The 27,425-nt window shown below is 36.4% G+C and overlaps 1 protein-coding gene across 2 annotated transcripts in view; it reads right to left on the bottom strand.

The window, feature by feature from the left end:
• The window catches only part of MTHFD2L (methylenetetrahydrofolate dehydrogenase (NADP+ dependent) 2 like), a 142,775-nt gene extending 115,942 nt beyond the window's left edge, over positions 1–26,833 (bottom strand). Inside the window, exons 1-2 of one of the 2 annotated variants that reach the window (XR_007948269.1) lie at positions 25,572–25,670; positions 17,835–18,050 (exon numbers count right to left, since the gene is read on the bottom strand). Coding sequence is in view for 1 of the 2 variants with exons in the window: in XM_051965541.1 (XP_051821501.1) it covers positions 25,572–25,684 (113 nt within the window). In the remaining variant the exon portion in view is untranslated. Of the gene's footprint in view, positions 1–17,834; positions 18,051–25,571 lie in introns of those variants that run through there. The other variant, XM_051965541.1, reaches the window with a different exon arrangement.
• Between the last annotated feature and the right edge of the window lie 592 nt (positions 26,834–27,425).

The following is a 27,425-nucleotide window of genomic DNA, read 5'->3' on the forward strand; positions in this document are numbered from 1 at the left end:
GCAGCTACACCCAAAGAAAGAACACTGGGAAATGAATGTAAACTGTTTGCATTTTTGTTTTTCTTCCTGGGTTATTTCTACTTTCTGAATCCAATTCTCCCTGTGCAATAAGAGAACTATTCGGTTCTGCACACGTATATTGTATCTAGTATATACTGCACCATATTTAACATATAGAGGACTGCTTGCCATCTAGGGGAGGAGGTGGAGGGAGAGAGGGGAAAAATTGGAAGAGAAGTGAGTGCAAGGGATAATGTTGTAAAAAATTACTCTGGCATGGGTTCTGTCAATAAAAAGTTATTATAAAAAATAAATTAAAAATATTTTTAAAAAATACCATACATATATTTTCTGTAATTTTTTGTGAGTCATATGCTGGCCTTTGCATGTGTCTGCAGCTTCTGCAAAATACCCTCAAAACTCCCATTTAATGTTTTATGCTGACTAAGATATATCTAAACTGAAAGGTAAAGTTATGATGTGGAAAGGATAACTGTAAATGGTCTCCAAAGTCCCTTCTGGTCATTAATCTAAGATCTATGAACAATGAGCACAATGGACGAAGAAACAAGTTTAGACTCTAAACAAATTTAGAAAACATTTCTAATAGGGAGAATTAGTCACAAATAGAATTGGCAGCTTCCAAAGGCAGCTAGGTGGCTTAGTGGATAGATTGTAGGCCTAAAATTTCTGAGTTCAAATCTGGCTTTGTACACCTATAATTTGGGTAAGTCATTTAACCCTGTCTGCCTTAGTTTCCTCATCTGTCAAATGAGCTGAAGAATACAGCAAACTGTCTAGTATCTTTTCTAAGAAAACCTCAAATGGGATCACAAAGTGTCAAATATTACTGGAAATGACTGAACAAAAAGTAGCATAGCAAAGCAGCACAATGGTCACAGCACTGGAGTCTGGAAGAGCTGAGTTCAAATTTAACCTCAAACACATACTATTTGCCTCAGTTCCCCCACTATAAAATGGGGATCACAATAGCAGCTTCTATACCGGGTTGTTGTGAGGATCACAGGAGATAAAGCATTTAGCACAATAAAAGCTATTTAAATATTAGTGATTATTACTGTTATTGGTGGGTAATAATATCCACTTTATTAGATATCATTCAGCAAAGTCTGGCTGACCTTTTGTCATGTTGAACCAGGGATTCCTTTTGTTCCCCTGAGACTCCAACAAACACTTATTGAGCATCTCTTATGTGAAGAACACCAAGCTAAGCACTGTTTAAAACAATCCTCAGGGAGCTTACTAGTGTGGGTGTGTAGCACAACAAATAACTAGAAAATACAAGAGCATCCCAAAAGTCTTAGTGCTGTTTTAAGCCATTGGGGATACAGTTACACTTCCATGTGAGTCTTTTCTATTGCAAGTAATTTTTTAAAAAACAGCTGCTATTCCTACCACCTCTTAACACATAATTAACAATATCAATTCAATTAACAAGCTCATTCAGGCAGCTCTCCAATTACAGCATATGAGAAGTAGCCATTTCATTAAGGAAAGAGTTTGGAACAGGGCAACTCCTGGAGGCATTAATCCACTGCTGATTTAGGCTAAAGAACAGGTTGTTCTTATCTTTATTATTTTATGTACTTAAAACAAAGTTCTTGGCTGTTCTGTGGCATAATGGTTACAGTACAGGGTCTGAAGTCAAAAAGACATCTTCCTGAGTTCAAATCCAGCCTCAGATATTTACCAGCTATGTTATTCTGGGCAAATTATGAACTTTATTTGCCTTAGTTTCTTCACTTGTAAAATGAGCTAGAGGAAGAAATGGCAACTGATTCCAATATCTTTGCCAAGAAAACTTCAAATGGATCACAAAGAATAAGGAATGACTGAAACAATTCAATAACAACAAAAGTTATGAGAGACCATGAACTAAGCATTGAAAGAAGCTAAAACTCCAAATGGTAAAATGAGGAGGAATATAATACCTACTATTTTCTAGATATTGTGCTAAGAATGTTTACAAATGTCTCATTTTATCCTCACAGTAGCCCTGGAAGCTAGGTATTATTATTATCCCATTAAACAGTTGAGTAAACCAAGGTGAATAAAGGTTAAATGATTTGCCCAGATTCACATATCTACTAGGCATTTGAGGTGGAATTTGAACTCATAATTATCTTGACTCCAGATCCAGGTCTCTATCCAGAACTTTAACAATTGCCCCCAACCGTATCCCTACTTTGTCTGAGAATGTAGGCTGTCAGTTACTGATTTTAACATTATTAGTACCTAGTCTCTCCCATGTCCCCACTCTACCCCATTCCTTAAATTTGATTCAGTATCAGATTGGAGTTGTTCACTTAACTACTTTTTCAAGCATTAATTATCTTCCTATTGGGGAACAGCATCATGTAGTATAAGTTTACTCATTTTGTAAACCTTAAAGTGCTATGTATAAGTGCAAGATATTATTATTTAATACATATTATATATTATCATATATTATGCTAAGTATATATTATGTCACATAATATATATTATTACTTATGATAGGCTATATATTCTTTGTTTTCATTATTATTACTATTACTACTACTACTATTATTATTATTATCAGACAGAATTTTCTTAGTCCTTCACTTAGGTTCAACATATTCAAGCCTTAGTACAATCTTAGTTTTGTGGGGATCTTAGTTTTTTGTGTATTTTTTTTTTTACTGGACTTTGTTTGAACACTCTCCTTCTGGGCATAGAGCCTTTTCCCTGGAAGACACAGAGAGTTCTTTGAAGCATTACTTTGTAAATTAGTTCTTGTTCTTCCTGCAGTATGTTCTGTGGACTGAGGAGACATTCATTTTGTTTGGGTGAAGTGAGAAGAGTGGTGAATGACTGAGTTTTTTCCAGGTACTTATTGGACTAAAAGATCTCTGGTATATTGCCTACTTCTAAGATACTGCGATTTTCTCTATCAAGAACCTTATAAGAGAAATACAACCAGAGCATGGACAAAAGTGATACAGTCAGTAAGTAGGAAGGCCCACCATTGATAATGGCTATACTGGCCTCCATAAAACGATAGATCTAGCTACTTCAAGCTAAGGGGTTGGATGAATTGGTTCTTTGGGTCATTAAACACACCATAAACCTCTAGGATGCTTCAGCAGATTGTTAAAAGTTTGTGAGGCAAGATTCCTGGAAATAGAGTAGCAATACAACCTCCCCCTTAATCTAAGAAGATCCTCTAAAGGCTTGTTATGAAGGTAAATGTCTCCAATTACAGAATGGGTTTCACTCTGTGTATATTCATGCAGACTTACCAATAACCTAACATAAACTACAAGAGCTTCATCTACTTCTATTCAAATTGGTTATTTTACTTATTTATCAAATAATTGGTGTTAGTAAAGGCAGTGGAAGATAGTCACATGTGGCAACTATATGGAAGATGTTGTCTTGACAAACCATCATTTAAAAACTCATATATCTTGTAACAAAAATTCCATGAATTTCTGAAGGATTGCAGAAATTTTACGGAATGGCCAATATCCATAACAGTCTGAAAAGCTTTTCATTCAAGAAATATTTATCAAGAAGTATTCATTGTTGTACTAACTGCCCAAGATATAAAGACAAATACAAAGGAGCTCATCCCTCAAGTAGCTTACATTTTATTAAGAAGAAATAACAGGAATGTAGTAAACACATAAAGACATACACGTGAAGTGCATGGAAAGTAAATGCAAGATAATTTCTAGTGAGGGGAGAACATTAACAACTAGGAGAACAAGGAGAGGTCTCATATAGGAGGAGGCATGAGTTGAGCACTGAAGGAAGATAAAGCTCTATAAGGTATAAGAGAGGAGGGAAAAATATATATATATACATATATATTATACATATATACATACACATCACAAATGGGGCACAGCTTATGCAAATACACAGTCATAAATGCTAGAATGTCATGTATAGGAATTCTGGGCTGAGTCTGACTCAAGCCATTACCCAGTAGATTCTGGGAAACAGGAATAAATGAAACACTCATAGGTCATTAATATAAGGAAATTTGTGTACCCACTGCAGGAGACTATTCAATAAGAATAGACATTGAGAACACCTCATCCTAGAGAAGCTCCTGTCTCAATCCATCAGGGCTCCAAGTGCCCCTGAAGCTTCTTGTGGCTGCTTTCTACTCAGGAGATGATTTCTGTATCAGGAGATGTCAAAAGTAGGAGCTTTTTCATTCTCCAACTGATAAATGGTCAAAAAATATGAACAGACAATTTTCAGACAAAGAAATTAAAACCATTTCTAATCATATAAAAGGTGCTCTAAATTACGATTGATCAGAGAAATGCAAATTAAAACAACTCTGAGGAGCACTACATTCCTCTCAGATTGGCTAAAATGACAAGAAAAAGATAATGATGAATGTTGAAGGGGATATGGGAAAACTGGGAAACTAATACATTGCTGGTGGAGTTGTGAACTGATCCAAACATCTGGAGAGCCATTTGGAACTATGCCCAAAGGACTATCAAACTGTGCATATTTTTTGATCCAGCAGTGTCTCTACTAAGCCTGTATTCCAAAGAGAACACAAAAAGCGAAAAGGACCCACATGTGCAAAAATGTTTGTGGCAGCTCTTTGTAGTGGCCAGAAACTGGAAACTGAGTGGATGCCCATCATTTGGAGAATGGCTGAATAAGTTATGGTATATGAATGCTATGGAAGAAACGATTTTGTAAGAAATGATCAGCAGGATGGTTTTGGAAAGGCCTGGAGAGACTTACATGAACTGATGCTGAGTGAAATAATTAGAACCAGAAGAACATTGTACTCAGCAATGAGATTATGTGATGATCAGCTATTATGCAAGAGACTCTGTGCAAAGTACTAGAAATACAAAAAAGGCCAGAATGCACACATATAGAAGCACATACATATATACAGGTATCCATACACATACAAATAGACACATATACATACCCACATAAAAACACATGACCATGTATACATATATTCCCTTTTTTCAGGATGCTCACTTGCAATTATCTCTAAAAGTATCTCTAAAAGTCTCAATAAAGATACATTTAAAATATACAAAAAGACACATTTAAAATATACAAAATTTAAAATGTAAAAACTATATTTATTCTCTTGGGATACAGATGTTTCTTTCTACAGCTTATTGCCTGTGGAAACCCTGAAAATAAAAAATGTGTGTGCACATATGTTTATGTATGCAATGACCTTTCTTTGTATCCCCACTGTTTATATTTTTGGGGGAGGGGGATATAAATGTGTGTTGGCCCTTTTTTGCGTTTGTAATGATTAGCACAATGCCCGGCACATAGTAGGTGCTCAATAAATGCTTACTAATTTGACTTGCCAATATCAGACATAGCTTGTTTTACTTGTTTGTACCACGTAACCCATGATCTGTTTCGTCTGCACCCATATCTTCTTAAAGCAGAAGCTTTCTGTACTACCATGCATTCCTGTAATTAATGTGGTCAATTACAACGGAATAAGCATTTTTATTACTTTTTTATATAAAAGAAAATCTCATTGAGTTTGTATTCAAAGATGTAATCTCCATGTATCTCTCTTGAATCACAAATAAAAAGGAAAAAAATGTTCACTAACAATGACAAAAGAATGTAAGTGTCATGCAAGAAGGGATTAATTCTTCCTTTTTACCTCTTTTCTAGCATTTAGTACAATGCCTGGCACATATTAGGCCTAACATAAATATTTACTGATTTATTGTAAAACATATTTCATTTTTCTATGTGTATCCCCATAATCAAAACGTTGCCTGGTGTAATTCTTAATAAGTACTCATTAGCACTTAACATTTGCTTGTTGTTCACCTGAATAAAATACAGCAAGAATAAATAGCAAGTTTTGTTTCTTGTAGTTTTTTTTTTCTTTTGTCTGATTTTTCTTACACAACATGACAAATAGGGAAATATGTTTAAAAGAATTACACATGTGGATATCTTATTGCTTGCTGTCTTGGGGAGGGAAGAGTTAAGAGAAGGGGAAGAAAAATTAGGAACACAAAGTCTTATAATATTAATATTGAAAACTATCTTTACGTGTATTTGGAAAAATCAAAGACTATTGAAGGAAAAAAGTAAATAGCTAAGTAATGACACTTATTTGTTTTTTTATCTAAAAGGATTAGCTCAGAAAGCTGTACTGTATTTAAAAAGGCTGTGAGGTTGACATCCAACACAGGCTCAGACACTGGCGGGTCATCAGAAACTGAGGGGCCTCTAAAAGGATTATCATCAATATCAAGAAGTCTGGGTGATGACTTCAAAGGCTACAAAGAGAGACTTTGATCTGGGAGTTATTTCTCAACAAAATTGACATGAACAGATCATACAAAGCACTCCCTGAGCCATTGGCAATCCTGTTGCTGTTTGTTTCATTTACATGCTTGGCCTTCAAGCAAATAAAATTACTTTAAAATAAACAGAAATCAAGTATGTGTCTGACTTTCAACAGTAGGGTAGCTATTTCATTTTCTGGCTAATCCTTTCATTTTTTCCCAAGCAAATCAAAACTTTGTCTTCTAAAATGAACTTAGAAATTAATGGAAAGCGCCTTTGTTTGCTAATAAGTTCCAGGCCCATTGTTCAGCAAGTAATTCACTTGTTTTTATATCCTATCTTATCTGTAGATGTTCTAAAATTAAATTGATTTTAGGGCTTTATGACCATTAGAAAGTAAAGGAAAAAAGTCACTATACTCCCTATCAGTTCACTGGAGGCTCTGTTTATACATGGTTCGATGCATTGTAGCTTCAGGCAAATTCAAATATTTTAAACTTAATCTACTATTGGCAATATATAAAGTGCAAGCTCAGCATCAATTAATTTGGAATAAAATGAATCATTTATACCCTTCTGTGAGATAATATGTTGTGTGATTTTTTAAAAATAAAAATACGCTGACTTAAAGCAGTTTTCTTAATGCATCATTATTAAAATAGTCTAACTATGATGCATTTTCACCATAAGAGACACTCTCTTCACAGCACAGAAAGCTAAATTTACCTTTTCAGACTCCAAAGGTACAACACAGTAACTCTCAAAACAGCAACAGCTCTGGTAGATAAAAACTAATGCTGATTTGTGAGTCAGGAAAATGATGAATTAAAAATTACATTTATTAAATTATTACCTAATAATTCATAGGAGTAACTAGGTAGCGTAGAGTCAGGAAGAATCAATTTCATGAGTTCAAATCTGGAGTTCTAACTACCCCAATATCTTAGCCAAGAAAACCTCAAAAGGGATCATAAAGAGTCAGACAAAACTGAAATGACTGAACAACACGTTTCAATTAGTATACTAGGCAATGAAGTGTTAAATAAAAAAGCAAAACAGTCCTAGTTCTCAGGGAGCTCACATACCAATACGGGAAACTAACATCTATGAGGGTTTAGTTGCAGGAAAGATGGAAAGGGCCAGTGGTCCCCACACTATAGAAACAAGGTAGATATTAATATATCTTCTTCAATGTCATTCCCATATACTTTTTTTTGTCTTTTTAAAAAATAATTATAACTTTTTATTGACAGAACCCATGCCAGGGTAATTTTTTACAACATTATCCCTTGCACTCATTCTGTTCCGATTTTTCCTTTCCCTCCCTTAACCCCTTCCCCAAGATGGCTAGCAGTCCTTTACATGTTAAATAGATCACAATAGATACAATATATGTATGGAGAACTGAACAGTTCTCTTGTTGCACAGGGAGAATTGGATTCAGAAGGTAAAAATAACCCAGGAAGAAAAACAAAAATGCAGATAGTTTACATTCATTTCCCAGTGTTCTTTCTTTGGGCGTAGCTGATTCCGTCCCTCGTTGATCAATTGAAACTGAGTTAGAGATTCTCTTTGTCAAAGAAATCCACTTCCATCAGAATACATCCTCATACAGTATAGTTGTTGAGGTATATAATGATCTCCTGGTTCTGCTCATTTCACTCAGCATCAGTTCATGTAAATCTCTCCAAGCCTCTCTGTATTCATCCTGCTGGTCATTTCTTACAGAACAATAATATCCCATAACATTCATATACCACAATTTACCCAACCATTCTCCAACTGATGGGCATCCATTCAATTTCCAGTTTCTAGCCACTACAAACAGGGCTGCCACAAACATTTTGGCACATACAGGTCCCTTTCCCTTCTATAGTGTCTTTTTGGGGTATAAGCCCAGTAGTAGCACTGCTGGATCAAAGAGTATACAGTTTGATAACTTTCGGGGCATAATTCCAGATTGCTCTCCAGAATGGTTGGATTCGTTCACAACTCTACCAACAATGCATCAGTGTCCCCGTTTTCCCGCATCCCCTCCAACATTCATCATTATTTTTTCCTGTCATCTTAGCCAATCTGACAGGTGTGTAGTGGTATCTCAGAGTTGTCTTAATTTGCATTTCTCTGATCAATAGTGATTTGGAACACTCTTTACAAACTATCCAAACTATTTGGAAATAGTTTCAATTTCATCATCTGAAAATTGTTTGTTCATATCCTTTAACCATTTCAATGGGAGAATGGCTTGATTTTTTATATATTAGAGTCAATTCTCTATATATTTTGGAAATGAGGCCTTTATCAGAACCTTTAACTGTGAAAATGTTTTCCCAGTTTGTCGCTTCCCTTCTAAATCTTGTTTGCATTAGTTTTATTTGTACATGGGCTTTTTAATTTGATGTAATCAAAATTTTCTATTTTGTGATCAATAATGGTCTCTAGTTCATGTTTGGTCACAAATTTCTTCCTCCTCCACAAGTCTGAGAGATAAACTATCCTATGTTCCTCTAATTTATTTATAATCTCATTCTTTATGCCTAAATCATTGACCCATTTTGATCTTATCTTGGTATACAGTGTTGAGTGTGGGTCTATGCCTAATTTCTGCCATACTAATAATTTACAGTTATCCCAGCAGTTTTTGTCAAATAATGAATTTTTATCCCAAAAGTTAGGCTCTTTGGGTTTGTCAAACACTAGATTGCTATAGTTGACTATTCTTGTGAGCCTAACCTATTCTACTGATCAACTAATCTATTTCTTATCCAATACTAAATGGTTTTGGTGACTGCTGCTTTATAATATAGTTTTAGATCAGGCCATCTTCATTTGATTTTTTTTTTCATTAATTCCCTTGAGATTCTTGACCTTTTATTCTTCCATATGAATTGTGTTATTTTTTCTAGATCATTAAAATATTTTATTGGAAGTCTGATTGGTATGACACTAAATAAATAGATTAATTTAGGGAGTATTGTCATCTTTATTATATTCACTTGGCCTATCCAAGAGCACTTAATATTTTTCCAATTATTTAAATCTGACTTTATTTGTGTGGAAAGTTTTTTGTAATTTTGCTGATATAATCTCTGACTTTCCTTTGGTAGATAGATTCCCAAATATTTTATGCTATCGACAGTTATTTTGAATGGGATTTCTCTTTGTATCTCTTGCTGTTGGATTTTGTTGGTGATGTATAAAAATGCTGAGGATATATGGGGATTTATTTTGTATCCTGCTACTTTGCTAAAATTATAAATTATTTCCAATAACTTTTTAGTAGAATCTCTGGGGTTCTCTAAGTATACCATCATATCATCTGCAAACAGTGATAGTTTGGTTTCCTCATTTTCTACTCTAATTCCTTTAATCTCTTTCTCGACTCTTTTTGTGGAGACTAACATTTCTAATATAATACTGAATAATAATGGTGATAGTGGGCAACCTTGCTTCACTCCAGATCTTACTGGGAAAGGTTCCAGTTTTTCCCCATTGCATATGATGCTTACTGCCGGTTTTAAATATAAGCTCCTGACTACTTTAAGGAAAAAGTCCATTTATTCCTATCCTCTCAAGTGTTTTTACTAGGAATGGATTTTATCAAATGCTTTTTCTGTATCTATTGAGATGATTATATGGTCTTTGTTAGTTTGGTTATTGATATAGTCAATTATGCTAATAGTTTTCCTAATATTTAACCAGCCCTGCATTCCTGGTATAAATCTTACTTGGTCATAGCATATTATCCTTGGGAATGATTTTCTGTAATCTTTTTGCTAATATTTTATTTAAGATTTTAGCATCAATATTCATTAGGGAGATTGGTCTATAATTTTCTTTCTGTTTTCAACCTACCTGGTTTAGGTATCAGTACCATATCTGTGTCGTAAAAGGAATTTGGTAGGACTCCTTCAATCCCTATTTTTTCAAATAGTTTATATAGCATTGGAGTTAATTATTCTTTAAATATTTGGTAGAATTCACGTGTAAATCCATCTGGTCCTGGGGATTTTTTCTTAGGGAGTTGGTTAATAGCTTGTTCTATTTCTTTTTCTAAAATGGGACTGTTTGGGATATTTACTTCTTCTGTTAATCTGGGCAAGCTATATTTGAAGGTATTCTTCCATTTCATTTAAGTTGTTGAATTTATTGGCATAAAGTTGGGCAAAGTAACTCCTAATTATTGCTCTAATTTCCTCTTCATTAGTGGCGAGTTCTCTCTTTTCATTTTTAAGACTAATGATTTGATTTTCCTCTTTCCTTTTTTTTAGTCAGATTTACTAAGGTTTGTCTATTTTGTTGGTTTTTTCATAGAACCAACTCTTAGTTTTATTAATTCAATAGTTTTTTTTTTTACTTTTTTTTTTAACTTTCAATTTTATTGATTTCTCCTTTTATTTTTAGAATTTCAAGTTTAGTGTTTGACTGGGGATTTTTAATTCCTTTTCTAGCATTTTTAGTTGCAAGCCCAATTCATTGACCTTCTCTTTCTCTATTTTATGCGAGTAGGCCTCTAGAGATATGAAATTTCCTGTTATTACCACTTTGATTGCATCCCACACAAAAATTTGGTATGACATCTCATTATTGTCATTTTCTTGGGTGAAGTTATTATGTCTATTATTTGCTGTTTCACCCAATCATTCTTTAGTATGAGATTATTTAGTTTCCAATTATTTTTTGGTCTATTTTCCCCTGGCTTTTTGTTGAATGTAATTTTCATTGCATCGTGGTCTGAAAAGGATGCATTTACTATTTCTGCCTTACTGCATTTGAGTTTGAGGTTTTTATGTCTTAATATATGGTCAATTTTTGTATAGGTTCTATGAACTGCTGAAAAGATCTCCAGAGATCTATCATATATAACTTTTCTAGTATTCTATTTACCTCTTTGACTTCTTTTTTATTTATTTTGTGGTTTGATTTATCTAATTCTGAGAGTGCAAGGTTGAGATCTCCCATTATTATAGTTTTGCTATCTATTTCTTCCTGCAGCTCTCTTAATTTCTCTTTTAAGAATTTAGATGCTACACTACTTGGTGCATATATGTTTAATATTGATATTGCTTCATTATCCATGCTACCCTTTAGCAAGATATAGTGCCCTTCCTTATCTCTTTTAATTAGGTCAATTTTTGCTTTAGCTTGATCTGAGATCAGGATGACTACCCCTGCTTTTTTTACTTCATCTGAAGCATAATAGATTCTGCCCCAACCTTTTACCTTTACTCTGTATGTATCTCCCCGCTTCAGGTGTGTTTTTTGTAAACAACGTATTGTAGGATCCTGGCTTTTAATCCATTCTGTTAACTGCTTCCTCTTTATGGGGGAGTTTACCCCATTCACATTTATGGTTAAAATTACCAATTCTGTATTACTTGCCATCTTGTTAACCCCTGTTTATGCTTTTCTTCCTTCTTACCCCCTTGCCCCCCTCCCCAGTATTAAACTTGTGAGCACCACTTGCTTCTCACAGTTCTTCTTTCTTAGTATCCCTCCCCCCTGCCTTAGAGTTCCTTCTTCTATCTTACCCCTTTCCCTCACAGTTTCCGTATTCCCTTCCGCTTAGTTTATTCCTTCTCTTTTCACTTTTCCCTTCCCACTTTTCAATGAGATGGGAGACCATAAATTGAATATGTCTAAAATTTTTCTCTTTAAGCCAATTCTGATGGCAGGAAGATACCCACTATATTCATCCCCCTCCATTCTTTCTCTCAGATATAATAGGTTTCCTTTGCCTCTTCATGAGATATAGTACCCCCACTTTACCCTTTTTCCGGTACAATGTCCTTTCCATCTCTAGTTTTTAGAACAAGGTATACATGTATTCTTTATACATCTTTATAGCATAAATGTAGTTCCCAAGATTTCTTTTTACCCTTTTAGGTTTCTCTTGAGTTCTATATTTGTAGATCAAACTTTTTGTTAAGTTCTGGTTTTTTCATCAAAAATAAGTGAAATTCGCCTATTTCATTGAATGTCCATGTTCTTCCCTGGAAAAAGATGCTCATTCTGGCTGGGTAAGTTATTTTTGGCTGCATACCAAGTTCCTTATCCTTTTGGAATATCACATTCCAGGCCCTTTGATCTTTTAATGTGGATGCTGCTAGATTCTGGATGATCCTTATTGTGGCTCCTCTATATTTGAATTGGGTTTTTCTAGCCACTTGCAGTATTTTTTCCTTCGTCTGAGGGTTCTGGCATTTGGCCACTATATTTCTTGGTGTTTTGGTTTTAGGATCCCTTTCAGTAGGTGATCGATGAATTCTTTCAATGTCTATTTTACCCTCTGTTTCTATAACTTCTGGGCATTTCTCTTTGATAATTTCCTGGAAAATAGTGTCCAGGCTCTTTTTTTTACCATATTTTTCTGGGAGTCCAATAATTTTCAGATTGTCTCTCCTGGATCTGTTTTCCAGATCTGTTGTCTTCCCCAGAAGGTATTTCACATTCTTTCCCATTGTTTGATTTTTTTGATTTTGCTTGACTGATTCTTCTTGTCTCCTCGAGTCATTCAATTCCATTTGTTTGATTCTGATTTTCAGTGAAGTATTTTCTTCACTCATTTTTTTTATATCTTTTTCTAATTGTCCAGTTGAATTTTTAAGTAAGTTGTTTTGTTCTATGGAATTTTTTCCCATTTCACCAATTTTATTTTTTAGAGAGTTATTTTCTGTTTCCAGTTCACTAATTCTATTTTTCAACAATATCCACTCGGTCTTTAAGTGAATGGGATAGCTTCTCCAGACTCTCTTGCCAAGCCTCCCTCTCCTCCTTTTCCCATTGTTCTTTTAGCTCCCTTGTGAGAGCCTTTTTAATTTCTTTTATGAGGTTCATCTATGCTGAGGAACAGATGATCTCCTCCTTTGGGGATTCACCTGGAGACAGTCTGTTTTTAGTCTCCTCAGAGTTAAGAGTCTGTTCTCTATCCATATAGAAGCTGTCAAGGGTTAAGGTCCGCTTAAATTTTTTGCTCATTTTGTAAGAGAAGAATCAAAGACAAACTAGCAAAGAAAAAAAGAAAAAAAAAACCAAAAGGAATCTGCTTTTTGGGAGGAGGGGCTGGGTGGTGTTACCGAGCTTCCTCTACAGACTGCAGGGGGCGGGGAGGCAGCAGCGAGGCCCTAACAGGACAGCGATGGCTGTGCTGCACCTGCGCTCTGAGACTCCAAGAGCGTGCTGAGGCACTGTGGGGGAGGGGTGGCCAGGTCCCAAGAGACTCCACCTGTTCCGGGTTGTGTTCTTCATCCCTCCCCTCCCCCCCACTCAAGTGTTTTTAGCTTCTCTGCTGGGCTACTGACTTATTGCCAGGGCAAAGTCTCCAATCCTATAGCAAAACTCTACCCACAGAGATGGCGGAGATCACACCCCACCCACCTCCAATCTGCTCAGCTGCGAGCTGCCTGCCGGGCTCTCGCTGCTGCCGCCTGCCCTCAGTCTGTGCCCGATCCAAAACCATCCCCACCCTCGAGCAAAAACAGACCTTTCCTGGCGAATTTCAAGGATGTCTTCTCTTGGTAACTATTTGTGGGTTTTTGGTTTTTTTTTTTTTCAGTCAAGCATCAATTCAGAGACTTGCCATGAAATGGATTCTGAAAGAAAACGCGGAGCTTACACAGCGGTCTGCCTCCTCTCCGCCATCTTGGCCGGAAATCCCCCATATACATTTCTAACACTGAAGCACTTAATAATAAGTATCAAGAACTTTATTTTCAAAGTAACTAAAGCTATTTAAGAGCTTCTATAAGCTACAGAAGTCTGGATGGTCACTGTTAAGAGTTAAAGCTGGAAAGAGGGACTTGAATGTGGGGATTCTGTGGGTCTTGGGTTCATGGTCCTAAGTTACATCCCCTGAGGTTTGGGGGGAGATGTAGTGGTTTTGAATGGATGGGTTTATGAAAAACTCATCTTTTCTTTTAGGTATCTTGTTTTCTCTATTAATGGTGCTTGGAAGATATTGTTTCCTCAAATAATAGTTGCAGAGACCAGTTTGAAAGCAATGTTAATAATAGATGGATATGCACTGACTAGGGGATAAAGTTAGGAGATGCAGTAGATAGAACACTGGGCTTGGAATCAGGAAAACTCATCTTCCTCAGTTCAACTCTGGCTTCGGACAGTATTTATTTGCCTTGGTTTGCTTATCTGTTGAATGAGCTAAAGAAGGAAAAGGCAAATATGGAAACTATATAGCGCGTAGACAACAAAAACTAACTCACTTATAAAGAAATTAACATTTAATTTCCAAGTAAACTTTTTCTAAATCATAGACAGAAAGAAACCACCCAACTGAGACTCAAGACACCTTTTTTCAAATCCAGGCTCTGTTACTGACTAATTGGGAACCTTAAGTTAGTCAGAAATGCTCTAGTATTCAGCTTTTATCATCTGGTAAAAATGAGATTAAATTGAAGTATCTGAGTTTTTCCAGTTCTAAGGTCTAATAATAGTATCTTGAAAAAGAGAAAGAAATAGCAATTTGATATGAAAACTAGCAATTTGTTTTTGTCTGCCTGGCAAGAGTATTATCAAGACACATTTTAAAAATAAAGGGAATGATGTGCCAGATGTAAGAACAATTACAGCTGCATACAAGAGACAAAAAAGAAAAGAAACAGAGAGAGAGAAAAAGATAGTGAGGTGGTGAGAGAGACTGACAGGTTAAAATGCTCATGAATTAACAAAAGAAAATTCAGATCTTTAAAGTGTTTAATCATAGCCCCTCCCAGACCAGCCTCAACAGAATCTGCTGCAGAAATAGAAGCTGACTAATAGGTTTGGGCCTGAGAATCTTACTATATCATTATTCCCCTTTAAGATTCTCTCCTGGCTCAATAAGATCAAACTGAGAAAGGAGGAAGGGAATGAAATGTGTTGCTTTCAAAGGTATTTCAGACCTTCAAGGCTCTAACCAAAAGACTCTCCCTACATTCCATTCACCCTGCAAAAAATAGCAGGTGCTGATTAGATACAAAGAAAGGAAGGAAAAGATCTACTAGAGAAAATGGAGTAGTTGGGTAGATGTGCTTGGAAATCCTACTACTGAGTAAAACAAGATTGAGACCTAGCTTGGATTAGCTCTGTCTCACCAAAAAGTACTTAAGTCAGGGACACAGGCCAGGAAGCCCTGTGGATCCTAGTGGCAAGAAGACTAAAGCTCCTAATGGCAAGGAGCCTGACATCCAACTCTGGTGCATTAACACATCACATCAAAGGATTATCATTTTACAATTGGTATCATTTAGATTGCTGATAAGAAATCATCTGGTGTCTCTGTCTCTGTCTTTCTCTGTCTCTCTGTCTCTCTGTCTCTCTCTCTCTCTCTCTCTCTCTCTCTCTCTCTCTCTCTCTCTCTCTCTTTTACATATAAGGAAACAGGCTGAAAGAGATTTAGTGACTTGCTCAAGATCATACTAAATAAGGACAAATAAAAAATAACTGAATTCAATAACCTAGTATTCAATAAAGTCAAGAACACAAATAACATAGACACAGAGCCCAGATCGGTAAGTGCTAGAAAAACTGAAAAGCAATTTAACAGGAAGAAAGTTTAAATCAAGATGTTCTAAAATCTACAGTACATTTAAAATGGATAACATGTGACCTGAATATTAAAATGTTATGCCATAATTATCACAGGCCATCTTTTCTGCTTTGGCAGCCTATCTTCTATTTATAAATTATGTTTAGAATTGTCACTATATATAATTGTAATGTATTTCTTATTTTCCATGATTTATTAAGAAAGCAGACAGGAAGTACATATGTGCATGTTTGTATTATGATGTATGTGCTATAATAGTACACACACACACACACATATATATATATATAAATAACATACATGCCATAGTTTATTAAAAGCAGGGAGCATATATGTATGTAAACATATATATATATAAAATGTGAGTGCATACATATATATTTATACATGTGTATTATAAATCACATGTATATATATATGAATGTACATATATGATATATATAATTACATTATCTATATAGTTATGCATATATACACACACATAAATATGATATATTACAGGCAAGTGGTTCCCATGGGTGTATGTAAATATATGTGCACATATGAACATTCATGTATTACACATGTATAATACATGCACACGTGTGTATATTTATGTATGTGTATATGGTGTATTGTATATTTCCTTACGTAATTTAGTATATGTATATTGCATGCATATTATATGTACACATAAGAAAATATGCATGTACATATTATATATACATACATGCATATAAGTATATATGTCCTGCCTAGGTTTATATATGTATACACACAGACTTTTTTATATATCAGATGTATATGTGTGTGTGTTTGCATGTGTGTAGCTACACCTACAATTGAGAAGTTTTTCCAGCTTCTCTACTCTATGTAGAACCACAGACAAAAGGAACCCAGATTCAAGGATTAAGATGATGTTCCAGACCCATCTTCCCTAGGACAAGCATTTTCTGATAGTGGTGCAGGTTCTGAGCAAAGCCACCATGGTAAATCTGTGATTAATTTAACTGTCTGAAATTACAATAGCTTACATTTCCATAATGTTTTAAAAGTTGCAAAGCACTCTACATGTGTTATCTCCTTTGACCCTTACAACAAGCTTGGAAGGGAAATCCTATTATCTCTTCTTTATGGATAAAGAAGCTAAAGCTGAGTAAGATAAAATGACTTGCCCAAGATCATACAATGAGTATTTGAGTTCACATTTGAAGTCAGATAGACGATTCTGTCCAATTTCAGGATCAGTACTAGGCCATTATGAAATGTCCAGAGTAATCTTTCCGAGAACAAATGTCTTCTGCCTTTTTTTGAATCCCAAGCACTTAGCACAGTGTCTGACAAATGATAAATTTAATAAATGTTTATTATCTTATAAACTTGCTTAAACTAAGAAAGTTATTGACTACTATAACCCTGCAATTTAAATACTCACAACAACTGTGAGAGGTTGATGCTATTATTTTCTGCATTTTTACAGATGAGGAACTGAGACAGGAGTTAAATGACTTGTCTGGAATCAAGCTAATAAGTCTCTGATTCTAACTTACACTATCCTGACCCCCAAGTTCACTGATGTATCTACTATACAGATAAAAAAAGTTTATTTGAATTCTTGAATATGAAATGACTTAGTTTCTTGAAGACACAACAAAAAACTCATTTTCCCATGATAATGGTCAAAATAAATTATCAGTATAATCCTGAATTTAAGGACAATGCCACTCATAAAAATAAATATACCTAATTTTGGTCTCAAATTTGTTTTTAAAATTATTTCAAATGATTGTTATTTCATGAAAGAATGAAAGAATTGTTTTAACATGGCTTAGTCAAGTGTTCTATGAGATCCTCAAAACTCGGAAAACAAACCTAAAAAAAATGTTTATTTCATTTAAATAGCTGAAAAATCTGTGATGTTTGGTTTCTGTTTCTGTGTTGTTTAAAGAGAATCAAAATGAGCAGTGTGGTGAGGTTTGTCAAATGAAATAAAGGTCCCTTTTTAAGAGATAAAATAATATTTTAATTCATATTCCAGGACAATCAGAATCAGATTTTACACTCATATCTATCAGGAAAAATTAAATTCCTGATAGTTTTATTCTATTACTTTACAAGAAACAAACAATAACAAAAATACAAAGTTGGGGATCAGTGGGAAGGGAGGAAGACAGTGGTGGACTCTGGAAGGTGGAATCTCTTCTCTCTGCTGCTCCTACAAGAGAAAAGAGAAACTAATGAGCATCAACACACTGTCTTGTACCTTCCCACCTAAGACCCACAATTCTACTTCCTGTATTATTCTTTTGGCCAACCTCTTCAACTGATAGGGTATTTAGTGTCCATCACCAAAAATAGAAGACTGATTATTCAGCCTTCAAAAAGAGACATACAAAGTGATTCAACGGAAAAATAATTGTATGTGAATCACAGAGAAAGGATGTTAGTTACTCTGTGAAATACCATCACCAACACTAAAAAAAAAAAAGATGCAACTTTGACACATATGTAACCTCATCACCAATCTACATCTCTTAATAAAGATCATGGCAGAAATTTTCAACCCTGATACTTAATCCATTCAAAGACACACCATTAAACCTCTGAGTCTGTTTCCACATCTGTAGAACTGTGATAGTCATACCTACAGCATCAAATTCACTTGGGAGTAGCTGGAGGCAGCTATAGAACATAATAGACAGAAAGCTGGACTTGGAATCAGAAAGATCTGAATTCAAATCCTACCTCAGGCATTTACTAGCTGTGTGACCCTAGACAAGTCACTTAAACTCACAGCTTCAGTTTCTTTATCTGTAAAATGGAGAAAATAATAGTACCTATTTCATTAGGGTTATTTTGATCAAATGAGCTAATATTGGTAAAGTATTTTGCAAACGTTAAAGTATTATACAATGATAGCTCTATTATTATATGTGCAAATGAGTTAAAGTATGTTGAACATTTTAAAGTTCAAAATAATTACTTATTCTATAACTTGAAAAAAAATCCTTATTCTAACATAAAAGACAAGCCAGAAACCGATATAAAGGACTAAAAGCAGTTATCAGCAAATTCTTGATAGAATAAGTTTGACTGAAATACTTTCTTACCTCATGTTACAGTTGGAATTCAATGGCAATCATTAAATGAAAACTGAAATAAATGAATCAATCCAGGGTTACGTGGTCACAGAAAAGAGATATCTAGACCAATCAATACGTTACTAAAAATCCAATGGAGATCTGAACTATTGCCCAATTCAAATACAGGCTTGTGGAAACATTCAAAGCAAGCAACTCTCTCTCTGCTGTAATCCAACTGTTCAAAGAAAACTCATTTAAACAATCAATGCAGCCTTTGAGTTCCAAACTGTAAGGCTAAGGCAAACAACCAAGGTAAAGGAAGTGAGAGTGGGAATGAAATTAGTAGTATCAAAGCAGTGTACTAATGAAATTATACTATTATTATCTTTGATTCATGGCAAGCAAAAATTACTAAGTGACTTTGTTTAATTATATAAGGAATTATGGCAAGGGGATGGCAGAAAGATAATATCTCTCCGGGCTACAATTTTGCATAAGGCCAAACTGAGGGGAAAAAAAGTCTTATTGTGTGAAAGAATGATTTAATGTGGGAGAAGGGGGGAGAATTAATTATTTCAAACCAGGAAGATACCTTCTACTAATGTCAATGGATATAGTCACTAGTCTAGCCAGACTTAATGGCAGTGTAATATAATTGAAAGAGTCCCCTAAAATTTTACAATGGAAAGAGAGCTGATAAGTCAACAAGCATGTAAATGTTATTATGTGGGAGGCACTGTATTAAGCTCTGAGGATACAAAAAAAGATGACTCATTGTCTTCAAAAAGCTTAAATTCTCATGGGAAGAGCAGGGGATAGGTTTCCTATAACAGGGAGCAGAAAGGAGAAAGTTAGGTGGGCTACTGGTAAATTATGTGGAAGCCTGAGTCCAAATAAAACAAAGGTAAGACTCCCCTATTGGAGCTGGGAGATCCATGAGTGGAGAGGAGATGAAAGTAGGATTATGGTAAAGAGTCACTCAGGAAATGGGTTGGGTTTTTTTATTATGCTAGGCTTTGGTTTTGCGGGTGTGTGAGGGGGGCACTAATATGTATGTCCTGGGGATAGGATATATTTATACATAATAATTAATAATAAATTATTGAGTTAATTGGATCAACAGAACCAACAAGAGACTTTATGGAGAACTCAACAATACATAAATCAAATATCAACTCATAATGGTCTTGACAGACTGCCCCAGTTTCTCTAGGTAGGTATCTGCCAGATATAAGAAACTTGTCTCTGATTCCAAATCAGCAGGAAGTTTTCTATATCGATTCATGGCTAGAATTCTTTCTTTGCTCAAATTCTGTTTCCTGCCTTCCTTCAAGGCTCAACTAAAACTCCTCCTTTTACAAGAGGCTTTTCCTGGTTCTCATTAATGCTAGTGTCCTCTGTAAAGACTTCAGGAGCCTTCTTACCACATCAGTAATCCTGCACCTGTAATAAAAGTCCCACTTCACCACCCTTTCCAGCAACCAGTGCTGAACCTTGACCAAACAGGCTGGATGCCCTAGTGCCTGGGCCAGCTTACCCAGATAAGAACTCTATTTCACAGTTTAAGACACTTAATTCCATTCAGGATCCCAATGGGTTTGTCTTTTGTCCATCCATCTTCAATAATACATTTTCTACAGGTAATTCTTATTATTTGGTTTTTTGTTTTAGTTTTGTTGTCTCCTTGTACTTCACCTCCCCAGCTATACCAATTTTCTTCTCAGAAGAATCAGCTGCTGTCCAGCTAGAACTAGATTCTAGATTCTAGGTTCTAGAAATACTAGAACCAAAAGTCCATCTCTACCTTCAATTTAGAAAACATGCTCCACTTTTTCCTGACATCAGTGCTATAACTACCTCTTCCTCCTCCTTCTCCACCTTGCGATCATTCACCCCTTAGACTTTTGTCCTGACAATATAAGTGATATATAAGGAAAGTTTTTATCTTTCCCTTTACTGCTTTTTGGAATCTTAAACCATTCACCCCTCAGACTTTTGTCCTGACAATATAAGTGATATAGAAGGAAAGTTTTTATCTTTCCCTTTACTGCTCTTTGGAATCTTAAATCTCACTCAAATACAATGAAAACATTTTCCTCTTATGATTATGTCTGAATTAATCTGTATGTATAACATTTATAATATGGCTGTTTACATTGTTTTCCCCTCCCTGATTAGACTGTGAGCTTTTCAAGGGCAAGGGTCTGTTTTTATCTTTCTTTGTATCCCCAGCACTTAGCAGAGTGCCTGACACATAGCAGCTGCAGAAGAGTATAAGAAATGCATTGATGGTTACTTTTTGGCCATTTCTGCCACCACATTTCTCACACTCTTCTCTTTCTCTACCACTGAACCTCATTACTATCACCCTCACTATTGTTACAGACCCTCCATTGTTCTTTCCATACAGCTGCAAGGGTGAAATTCTCAATCAGACTGCTGATCTTCCTCTATTCAATGAGATCCAGTAGTTTCATATTTCCTCAGGGATCAAATACAAACTGCTCAATCTAGTATTTAGAGCTAAATCTCAATTTAGAGCTGTAACAAACCTTTCTAATCCTAGAGATTTTCTTCAAAGGAATATTTCATACAACTTTGTATTAAAAAAAAAGACAATTAGCAATTTGCATGAAGTAAATGCCAAATAAATGATTCAATTACCATCATTCCCCTTGTTTCACTCTGGGGTCTAGATAAGCAGACTTTATTGCAGTATACCCATTAAACACAACATCTGTCATTTCTCTGTGTGTGTGTGTGTGTGCGCGCGTTTCACAGACTGTCTTCCATACCTGGGATATATTTCCTCACTTCTTTTTAGAATTCCTAGCTTCCTTCAAAATCTGAGACTTATTCCCCCAGGAACTAATACCTCATACTTCTTGTTAATTTTTGTACAGGTTTTTATACACAGGTGTGTTTTCTCATATGAAATGTTAGGTTCTTGAGGACAGAGATTTTCATCTTTTTCTATCCCTAATGTCTAACACTGGGACCTGGTACAGAACAGGTGATAAATGAATACTTGTTGATTTCAATTCAATTCAATTGAAATCAGTTCTGACATTCTGATTCTGAATTGGATTCACTAGCAATTATGTGTAAATGTGTCATTTTCTTCTAAACAAAAATAAGATAGATATAAGACTTTGCTATGTATGCTTTAGGAATCTCTCTCAAAGTCATCAGAATACATAATACTCTGTAATGGAACCTACTTGCAATAAGCCTTTTATGTCACGTATTTATATGATCAATCAGAAAGTTAAATTTTTATTTCCAAACTACTCAGAGATAGCTACATAATATGGAAAGAGCAAAAGTCCTGAATTCAAAAAAACCTGAGTTTCAAATCTGATCTCAGACACCTATTAGCTGTATGATCCTGGACAAGTCACTTAAAATCTGTTTACCTCAGTTTCCTCCACTGTAAAATGGAGATGATATAAACAGCATCTGACTCTTAGCATCATAATAAAAATCAAATCAGCGCTTAGCACAGTGCCTAGCACATAGTAGGTAATATGGACTTTGAAATGCGCTTATTCTCCTCCTTATCAGGAAAAAAGCACATCCTACTATTATCAGGCATAGCCAAGTCCCAGATTATCCTGTTTTTAAACAGTGATGAAAAGATGGAACTCTTTATCAGCCTTCATTGTCTATTCCTCCAACTTCTGACCATCTTTTAACAACCATTGAGATCTTCATATCTTCAGACAGGTTAGAGCCCTGATTAGCCCGGTGGATTCCACCTGGCTCCACCTTGATCCCTCTTACTGAACTATCCAATTCTTTCCTGGTACTTTCCCTACTCCCCTGAGAAACCCCTAAGGTTATATTTCCCCTATAAAAGATGTGCTTAGGATGAAGATCTTTGCCAAACCCTTTTCAGGGCTAAGCTGGCAAAGAGGTACTCTCCCTCCTCGTAGCACCTTTCCTTTGATGGTGTCTTTCTCCTTACTATAGCTAACTCTGGTTAGTCTGCTAAATTCTTTTATGAATTTGGATTGCCAGTCAATAGTGTACTCACACCTCATGGGCATATTCCTTTAATAGTTTCTTCCAAATCTCTTTCCTAGCTAACTATCGCTTTCCTAAATCTATTTCATATTTACCATCTTGGTGCCTATTTACCTCTTCACTTTGTCTTCTCTTAAAGTTATCTTAAAGTGATACAGAGAAAGCCCTTGTGAATTTGTCATATGTATATTTTGAACTAGGAATTGCTACTCTGACCTCATCAGTAGGCAGTAAAATAAAGTATATAAAATAATAATTATTATTATTATCATTACCCACTCCACTCCTTTCATGCTGGGTGAATTTCCAGTGTTTCTCTTTCTGAGCCAAGTTGGGTGATAACAGAGAACCCAGAGCAGATGCAACATAGGTACCATTGGGAAAATCCCTCCTACATACACTTACCCAGAGGTCCCAGATCACCTGATGGCTGCCCCAGGCTCACTTTAGAAGTTAAAAAAAAAATTGTATTCCAGAACAGTAAACAGTGACTGAGACTTTAGCCCTTTTCTTTCTTGGGTGGAACAGTGAGACAAGTTGAAAAGACGTGAATTATAATGCAAACACAGATTTCGTTACATTGTATTTCCCCAAAATCTCTTGCCTGACCCTTTCAAACTTTCTTGTTACTCTCAAGGGCTCATCATTTTTCCACTCATCGAAGCTTTTACAATCATAGGATCATCTTAGACTCACCCAATGCAGAACATTAGTTGCCAAATGGAGTTGATTTTACCAATCCCCTAAAACTATCTTTTCTTCCTAATCACATGACCACCACTCTAGTTCAGGTACTCCCACCTGGACTGTAGCAATTATTCCTTTTTGATCTCCCTCATCCATCTGTCACTCATCTCCAATCAGCAATCCACTTAAGCTGTCAAAGCACAAGGCTCACATTAATTCCTTTATCCAAGAGACACCAGGAGTTTTCTAAAGACTCAAGAATCAAATATTTAATTTTTACCTTGTTTTAATTTCTATTTTTGTACACTTTATTTCAGGGTAACTAGGAGGTGCAGTGTATAGAGTGCCTTCCCTGGAGGCAAGAGGATTCTTTTTCCTCAATTCAAATCTAGCCTCAAGGATTTACTAACAGTATAATCCTAGGTATATCACTTAATTAATCCTATTTGTCTCCGTTTCCTCATCTGTAAAATGAGCTAAAGAAGGAAATGGCAAAACCACTTCAGTATCTTTGCCAATTGTTGTTCATTTTGCCAAGAAAACCTCAAAAGGAGTCAAGAGAAAACAACTGAACAATGACCCCAAAATGTACAATTGTTTACTTAAATCCAATTAGGAAGATGTGAGTTTTAATCCTATCTTCAGATATTTACTAGCTCTATTATTCCCCAACAAATGACATATCACTTATTTTCTCTTCTCTTTCTCTTCTCTTTCTGTCTCTTTGTGTGTGTGTGTCTCATTTTCAATTACTCAACATTTACTTTTTTCTCTTCGGATCTCCTTCATTGAAAAAAAAGAAAGAAAGAAAACTAAACCCTCCTAGCAAAAGAATTCATCTCTTTTCCCCCTAGGTTTCCTCATTTGTAAAATGAGGGGGAGGGCTAGTAATAATACTTAAATTTACAGGGCTATTGTGAGTCAACGATATAATTAGCAGAACTACTGGGTGGCAGTAAATAGAAAAAGCCTGGAGTTAGAGGAAAACTATCATTCGAATTTGGCCTCAGACATTAAGTGTATAACCTGGAGCAAGTCTTGCCTCGGTTTCCTCATCTGTAAAATTAGCTGGAGATGAAAATAGCAAACCACTCCAGTATTTTTGCCAAAAAAAAAAAAAAAAACCCACAAAAAAACCAAACCAACAAAAAACCCAAATGGAGTCAGGAAGAGTCAGCCACGATTGAACATAAAAAATAAAAAGTCTTTATCCTAGAGTGTTGTCCTCAAGTAAATCTATATTATAGATGTAAACCGATATAATACATAGTAAGCATATTATAGATACATCTAAAACCATGCTCTTTTTTTTCATTAATGGGATTTGGAGTCAAAAATGTGCTCTGCCTTATTAATAAACCAATCATTCAATATTTATTAATTGCCCACTGTGTACCAGACCCTGTTCTAAGCACTGGGACCAAGTAAAGGCTGGTACTTCCATTAGCTTAGGAACTAACTCCGAGGTGCGTGGATTGGAACGTCTTAAATTCAGTATATTTCTACAAAAGGCACTTTGGATGGAAGTGAACTTGGAGAAGTGTAGATCCAGATTCAGCTAGCGCCCTCTCACAAAGCCCAACGTCCCCCGCCTCCCTCTCTCTCTCTCGCCTTCCAACGTGACCGTGACCGTGACCGTGACCGAGGGCGGGATCGTGACCGTGCCGGGTCGGAGGCAGGCAGCAGCGGAGGAGATGGAACGCGCAGTGCCCAGGGATCTAACCACCGTAGAAAGTGTAACGATCTTCGCCGTCAGGATTTCCCATTTCCTCCCGCGCCGGGCGTAGCTCCCGGTCACGTTCGCCAGCACGCCGCCTCGGCTAGCCTACAGGCTCGGCCTCCAGTTCTGACCCCACCTTCCTTTCCGCTCCTCCTCCCAATGCAAGAACACCCCGAGGGGGGCTGCCGAGCAATACGGGGCGCTGGGGCTGCTCCCTTACCTGACGGCGCTGCTGCAGAAGCTCCGGGACACGGAGCCGGCTTCCGCTCGTCCGACCAAGACGGAGAGGCCCCGGAGCAGAGCCCGGCCGCCCGCAGCGCCCGGCGCCGCCATAGCCTTGGCCTGGAGCCACCCAAGCTCCGCCTCCTGCTCGTCCTCTCCGGCCTCGGCTAACCCGAGCTCCGCCCCGCTCGGTGGCAGGGCCTTGGGTGTCTGCCAGCCTCCCAAAGACCCGAGGAGGAGGGGGCTGCCCTCTTAGTGCGGAGAGACCGGGAAGGAAGGCTTGCTTCTTCTGCACTTCTGCGGGGATTATTACCCTGGCCCACCCGCATCTCTTTGTTTTCAGTGCAGAGATCCGAGGCGGGGAAGTTGGGGAGGGGCTCTCGCTTTCTCCCTTTGGACCCTTTCATCTAGTTTCTTGGATTCTTTGAACCAAAGGTGCTCTTTCCAAAGTGATCGTCAAATTTTCTTGGTCACTCTGTGGCTCTGGACACCATTGACCACTGCCTGAATTTTGTGATATGACTTTAACTCTCTTTTGGCCCTCTTAAAGGGGTCTGGTGTATCTCTCTCCAGATACCCACCCTTCCCCCCCACTTCCACCTTCCTTTTCCTTGCATATAAATACATAGTGACTTCCCTGATTGTTTTTGTGTCTGTATTTGGCTCCCTGTAGCCGCTTAATAAGCTCTAGTTGCTTAAGTGAATGAATGTCCTGATTGACCTACCTAGTATCTCTCTCTCAGCCCGTGGTACCCTGCTAAAACTCAGATTATAGATAGCCAAAGCCTTTGTGGTTCACATGGTTCTTTTCACGCATTCTACAGTAGAGATCACTCCTTTTCTCTATTTTCCCATCTTAATATACTAGACCCAAAGAGTACTTGGTAATTGTGGGTGTGATAGTCTGGGATGTATTTTCAAGCTCCCTAAATCTGTATCTCTTAACATCACTAACTAACCATCCTTAAATTTCCTTAAAGTCTTAACCTCAACCAGCACATAAGAACAGCTAACCTGGGTGCTACATTCATGTGCTTTCTGAAACAAAAATTTATTGAATATTTTTGGCCGGTAGAGAGCCCTGTGAGAGGTACTGAGAATTAGTAATGCAACAGAAATATATGGAGGATCCTTGAGCGGGGGAGGTGAAGCATCAATGTTTATAACCAAGTAGCCAAGAGCAACCAAGAGAGATTTTTGTCAGCAAGTAGAAACCAATAAGCGACGATCTAGAAGTATTTGATTAACTCCATCTACATGCCAGAAAATGGAAGACTCTAGAAATGAATGAAACAATTTCTTCTTGCAAGGAATTTACATTCTATCGAAGTAGATAACAAAAGAGTATGTGTGTGTTTAAATATATACATAATAGATGCATATATGGATGTAAATACAAAATAAATATAAGGCAATAAATGCAAAGTAATTTGAAAAAGAAAGAGGGAATTTGCAGTTGACCAGACCAGGAAAGATTTCATGCAGAAAAATAAAATTTCATGTGATGAGAAGGAAGTACATTCTAAGGATGGGGAGCAGATAGTAAAGGCTAGACTGAGCAGACAACATCATATGTGAAGGTCAGGAAAGAAAAGGTCAGTTTTGTTAGATTATAAAATAGAGGAGAAGGAGTAATGTACAATGAACCTAGAAAAATGTTGAGCCAAGGTTGTGTAAGGTTTTTAAAACTAGACAGAGAATTTGTTTGTAAATCTAGAGGAAACAGGGACCAGACTATTGAGTAGGGGATTGATGTGGACTTTATGGAAATCACTTTGGCTACATCTGTTTAGATGCCATTTCTTTTTTGCTTGTTTTAATCTATTTTCTTTTTCTGATAAAACATCAAATT

Source organism: Antechinus flavipes, chromosome 6 (assembly GCF_016432865.1).
Source record: "Antechinus flavipes isolate AdamAnt ecotype Samford, QLD, Australia chromosome 6, AdamAnt_v2, whole genome shotgun sequence".
Taxonomy (NCBI): domain Eukaryota; kingdom Metazoa; phylum Chordata; class Mammalia; order Dasyuromorphia; family Dasyuridae; genus Antechinus; species Antechinus flavipes.